General features: G+C 39.5%; 1 protein-coding gene across 1 annotated transcript; it reads right to left on the reverse strand.

The window, feature by feature from the left end:
• Positions 1–259: 259 nt before the first annotated feature.
• On the reverse strand, positions 260–2039 carry LOC131879167 (uncharacterized). Its single transcript, XM_059225417.1, has 3 exons — positions 1924–2039; positions 887–1090; positions 260–804 (listed from the first exon to the last, which is right to left on the reverse strand). The coding sequence occupies exons 2-3, from the start codon at positions 1025–1027 to the stop codon at positions 601–603; spliced, it is 345 nt and encodes a 114-aa protein (XP_059081400.1). The 5' UTR covers positions 1028–1090; positions 1924–2039; the 3' UTR covers positions 260–600.
• Between the last annotated feature and the right edge of the window lie 2531 nt (positions 2040–4570).

Raw genomic sequence — 4570 nt, forward strand, 5'->3', positions numbered from 1 at the left:
ATATTTTTGAGGTCATCATTAACAAGAGGAAGCGTCAAGATTGATGCTCCCAATTCTATATTCTAACCCCTTTTCATCGCTGATTTGCAAGGCTTTATTATCGTTTTGAAAATGAGATGTTTTGTGCCGTTTGTGTATCGTGATAATCTGCACAGGTAAAATCAATTTGATTCAAATTCCCATGGTTCGACTAACACTCGCTCCCGGGATCATTCCTGGATACCAATTAAACTCGTATGAGGCAAAGCAAAGACAACACTATGGCTCACTATCATCATCTTATTCATCTCTTAGGATAAAACCATTTCTGGATTAAAGTCACATCATTTCATTGGTTCGGGTAGAGTTCGGGTGTGTTTGCGACATGGGCCATCGCGCTCTAAGTTCTCAAACTTGGAAATAGTCTAAACTCAGGTTCCCTCAAAAAGAGAAACGGAAAAAATGCTGGATGAAAGGCCATAAAGAAGTGGAAGTAAGAGCAGTAGTAGTAGTAGTAAAAGTAGTGGTAGTAGTAGTAATAATAATAATAGTAATAGTAGCAGCACTACTACTAGTATATAAGAAGAGGAAAATTTTAATGTGATCAGCCTTGAACGTCTTCTATTTACGGCCACTCCTCAAGATGTTCTTGGGTAGGCCCAGCAAGGAATTGAGGAGCTCAGAGTTCCGCTTCGCCATCTTGAGAGGGCGTGTCTTGCTGTAGGGACTTGTGTCGCCCATTGAATAGGACGACCATCGCTCTTCAGGGTTCTTTGGATCGTACTCCTCCGAAGCCAAGATGTAATTGCTTAACACATGAAGAACCTGAAAAGTCAAGAAAGCAAGACCCACCCAGAATGAGTAATCAATGGCTTTGGAGCGCCATTGTTCTTCACTACAGGATTACCTTGAGCTGAGCGGGCGAGAACGATTCCACTTTGTCGACATTGGGATGGTTGTAGGAGGCTGTGGAGGCTGCGTTTGAAAACTGGCAAATCTGGCTCGCGACAAACATGGACAAGATCATTTTGGCCAACCAAAAGTACATCTTGAGCGAGTGAGGAGTAGACGATCGGTTGACAATTGAATGAACAAGAGTGTGAATGGAACGCTGTAATCGGAAAAATACGCAAATATTTACGAAAGCCTAATTGATATAGTTGGACCCAGATTTTCAACCCTGCTTTTTACCGGTGCTCTCATCAAATGTCGTAAAATGAGCTTGTAACATAAAAAAATATCCCTGACCAACTGACATGATTTAGTCGTTCCTCAATAAAAGAAACAGATTACATATTCAATTAATTGGTCCCAAATGGGTTAATCATAACACAATCATTCCTCACAAACAATAAGATAGCGTTACTCGTTAAAGTTATTTTTCCTAAAGTCGCAATGGCCCACATGTTAGGAATATCATCTCATCATGGGATCACGACAAAAAAGGTTGTTTGTACGGTGAGCAGAAATTGCAAAAGTTTGATGGGATTGGGATGTGCCAAAGAGTTAAACCGAGGCCTCTTTTCAATGTTTTTAGCTTGGATGCAAGACATGAAAAAGAAAACTTTTGTGTCGAGGTCTATTCATCATAGACAAACCCTAATAATACCATGGCAATTGCGATAGATATTTTTCATAAAGTCATCAACCTTAGATAGTTGAAATGCAAGCAATCAAGTAAACATTTACAGTAAAAAGCTCTCAAATAACCAAAAGGATTTGCGCTTTTGAATTAGAATCTAAAATGATTCGTTTTAACATTGAATGATCGTTACTAATTGCTGAGGGTAAGTAAAAATGGCACAAACAGAATAATAATTCTTTCAGCATATAAACATCCTCAAGCCAGACTTGGAAAAACTTGGATGGCATTAAGTTGTTGCTCAAAAACTATGTTAGTCACAGCCATTCAAAATGGCAAAGTACACGTGTGGAGTTACATACCTGTTGCAGAGGAAGATTATCACGATCAGATGCGGATCGAGAGGCTGAATCTGGTTTTTATACCCGTTCCAAGATGATCGTTTCCTTCTCCAGATCTTCACCGTCATACCCCAATGGCGAGGAAGGGCTGCTAGTACACTAGCCAGTCTATCTACACGTGCAACGTACGTACAGTAGCAGGGAGAAGTTTGGAGTCTCTTCATTCATCGTTCATCGTTGGCGGCTTTTTCGTCTTCAGGATCTGCCTTTGGAAACAACCCCTTAGATTTCTGGGGAGCACTTTCCGGGCGCGGAAACTCATTTTCATCGCCCTGAATTGTTAATGAGACGACTTCTCGTTGATATTAGCACCACTTTTAGATTGAAGGACCACCGGGGGGGAATATATTCCGAGGAAGGAAGAGATATTTGCTTTCAGTTCCATCTTTGTTTAGCCAAAGTAGCGTAGTGGCTAACACCGTTATGATTTACCTTATAGACCACTCTAGGTATGACTTCACCTGACTAAAAGCAAAACGGTCTAAAATATTGCCATCTGGGGGTATGCTCGGTTGCAGTGCTTACCTTAAGTGGATCTTTGAGCTCTTATGCTGATTGGATGGATAGTTTGGGACATGAATGAAAGGCTCTCATACGAAATTGATTCTACCTAAAACAAGCCTGAACGAAATAATGGTTTCAAAACGGAAATAACGGTTATTCTCATGGTTCAAAATTCACAGAATAATTCGTTAAAGAAACTTGAAAAAATGGTGTAGCGTCTGCGTACAACGAAAACCAGGAATTGTGGTCTAGTTGTCGTATACTTGTTAATAGCTTCTACTTGTTTACCCTTTTAAAAGCCTTACTAATGTATTCTTTTCATTATTGCCACGTTAAAAATGAATGACGGGTCAAATTATGCAGAATATGCTATAAAAACAGAAATAAACATAACAGATGATCAAAATCTGAAATTAGAATATCAATGTTTCGCCCCTCTGTCCCTAAAACCCAAAATATAAAAAAGAAGAAAAAAAAGAAAAATGCTCTTAAAAAATGAGCAAAATTTGATAAAATGCTTGAAAATCGGAAAATAAAGGAATGGATAATAATGACTGCAAATCATGACCTTAGGCAGTAAGCGCGATTTTGAAAGCAACAAAAGGGACAAATGGTAGGTAAACAGAACAATGCAATTTTGATTCACTCAAGCAAAATCAAAATTCCATTTATTTGATCATCTTTTGATTGCGCTTGTGAGCTTCAATTAAGGTCATTTCCTCAGTCTTCAGTAAACGTGAGACAGTCGCCTCGATAATCAAAATGACAAATTGCCAGCGACACAGCTTGGTTGAAAGCCCACTGATTTTTACTGATGTGTTCGTATCTCTTTTTTATTTCTGGGTACTAGGGTCATTTAAAGGGACGAGCCTTTCGAAAATTAAAGTCAGCCATTACATAGTAAAATCGTTTCGTAATGGTGCGTATTTCAAATCCCTCTCTTTTTTTTAAACAGTTCGGAAGGACTAGGTCAAAAAATTTGATGTCATCTGACATGCCACTAAAAATTTTTCTTTGGTGCTCAAATTTGGGAGCTTCATTTTGATTAATTGTTTCGCTCTGTGTATATTGGTGGCCGTTCTTGTGATAAGACGTTCCATATTCTTGCCAATTTCTTACTGTACTGCTGAGCCCTCCATATCTGGGTAGTTTGACATTGCCTTGCAATTGAGAGCGATTGTGTCCCATTTCAATTTTTTTGGGAAAGTGTTGTATAGTTGGTGTTGATGTTGCCCTCCTGAAGCAAATATTCTTCCGGCTGATGGGCTTTTTACATTGATGCTCTGGTGGAGAGAGATCACTCGGGACATGAGTCATTTCTAATAAAGCTTTCACTGAAATCCTGTCCTTGGCCCCTAATCCAAAGCATGTCCTTTTTGCAATTTTTATTTTGATTTGAAGAGTTAGTTCCGATAGGCAATGTCATCATCCGGAATGTAGTTCTATGGCTTCTTGTCTGTAAATAAAGTTTGCATCTAAAAGTTTTGTTAAGAAAGGTCATACTAGGAAATTGGACCAACCACTGCACTACATATATCTCCTCCCAGAAAAAGATACCTTTCGAAAGATGTCATGTGAAGAAGATTTTGTCTCACTAAAGTGTTTAAGACCTCAAACGGTGAACGCATAACTTGGCCCTCTCTATTCATTACGATTGTGAACATCCGACCCGGCATTGAATTGGTCCCTCCTATTTCTCTCGTGAACCAACGAGTTGTGTCTCAGACGTCAATGGCCACGTCGTCTGCTGATGACGTTCTCCAGCAGCAATGGTGATTCCTATCCTGTACTGACATTCTACTATGTGCCCGTCTAATATTCCACATACTGCATTTCAATATGACAATATACACTATATTGGACCATGGTAATTATACTATTGTTGCAACTAATTGGATGTCACTTGCAGCAAATCAGTATTGTTAAACCCCCATCATTTGGTTCATTGAGGGCCAAAACGAGCGAGTCACTATTTCTATTCTAGTTTCAAGGAGATTTCCCTATGTGTGCACTGTACACGGATGTCCCCGCCCCCACCCTCGAGACCTCGTTCGCAGTTTTCTTAGGTACCATATTCTTCGTACCTTATGACTTCGAAATCAAC

This window comes from Tigriopus californicus, chromosome 1 (assembly GCF_007210705.1).
Source record: "Tigriopus californicus strain San Diego chromosome 1, Tcal_SD_v2.1, whole genome shotgun sequence".
In the NCBI taxonomy this organism is placed as follows: Eukaryota; Metazoa; Arthropoda; class Copepoda; order Harpacticoida; family Harpacticidae; genus Tigriopus; species Tigriopus californicus.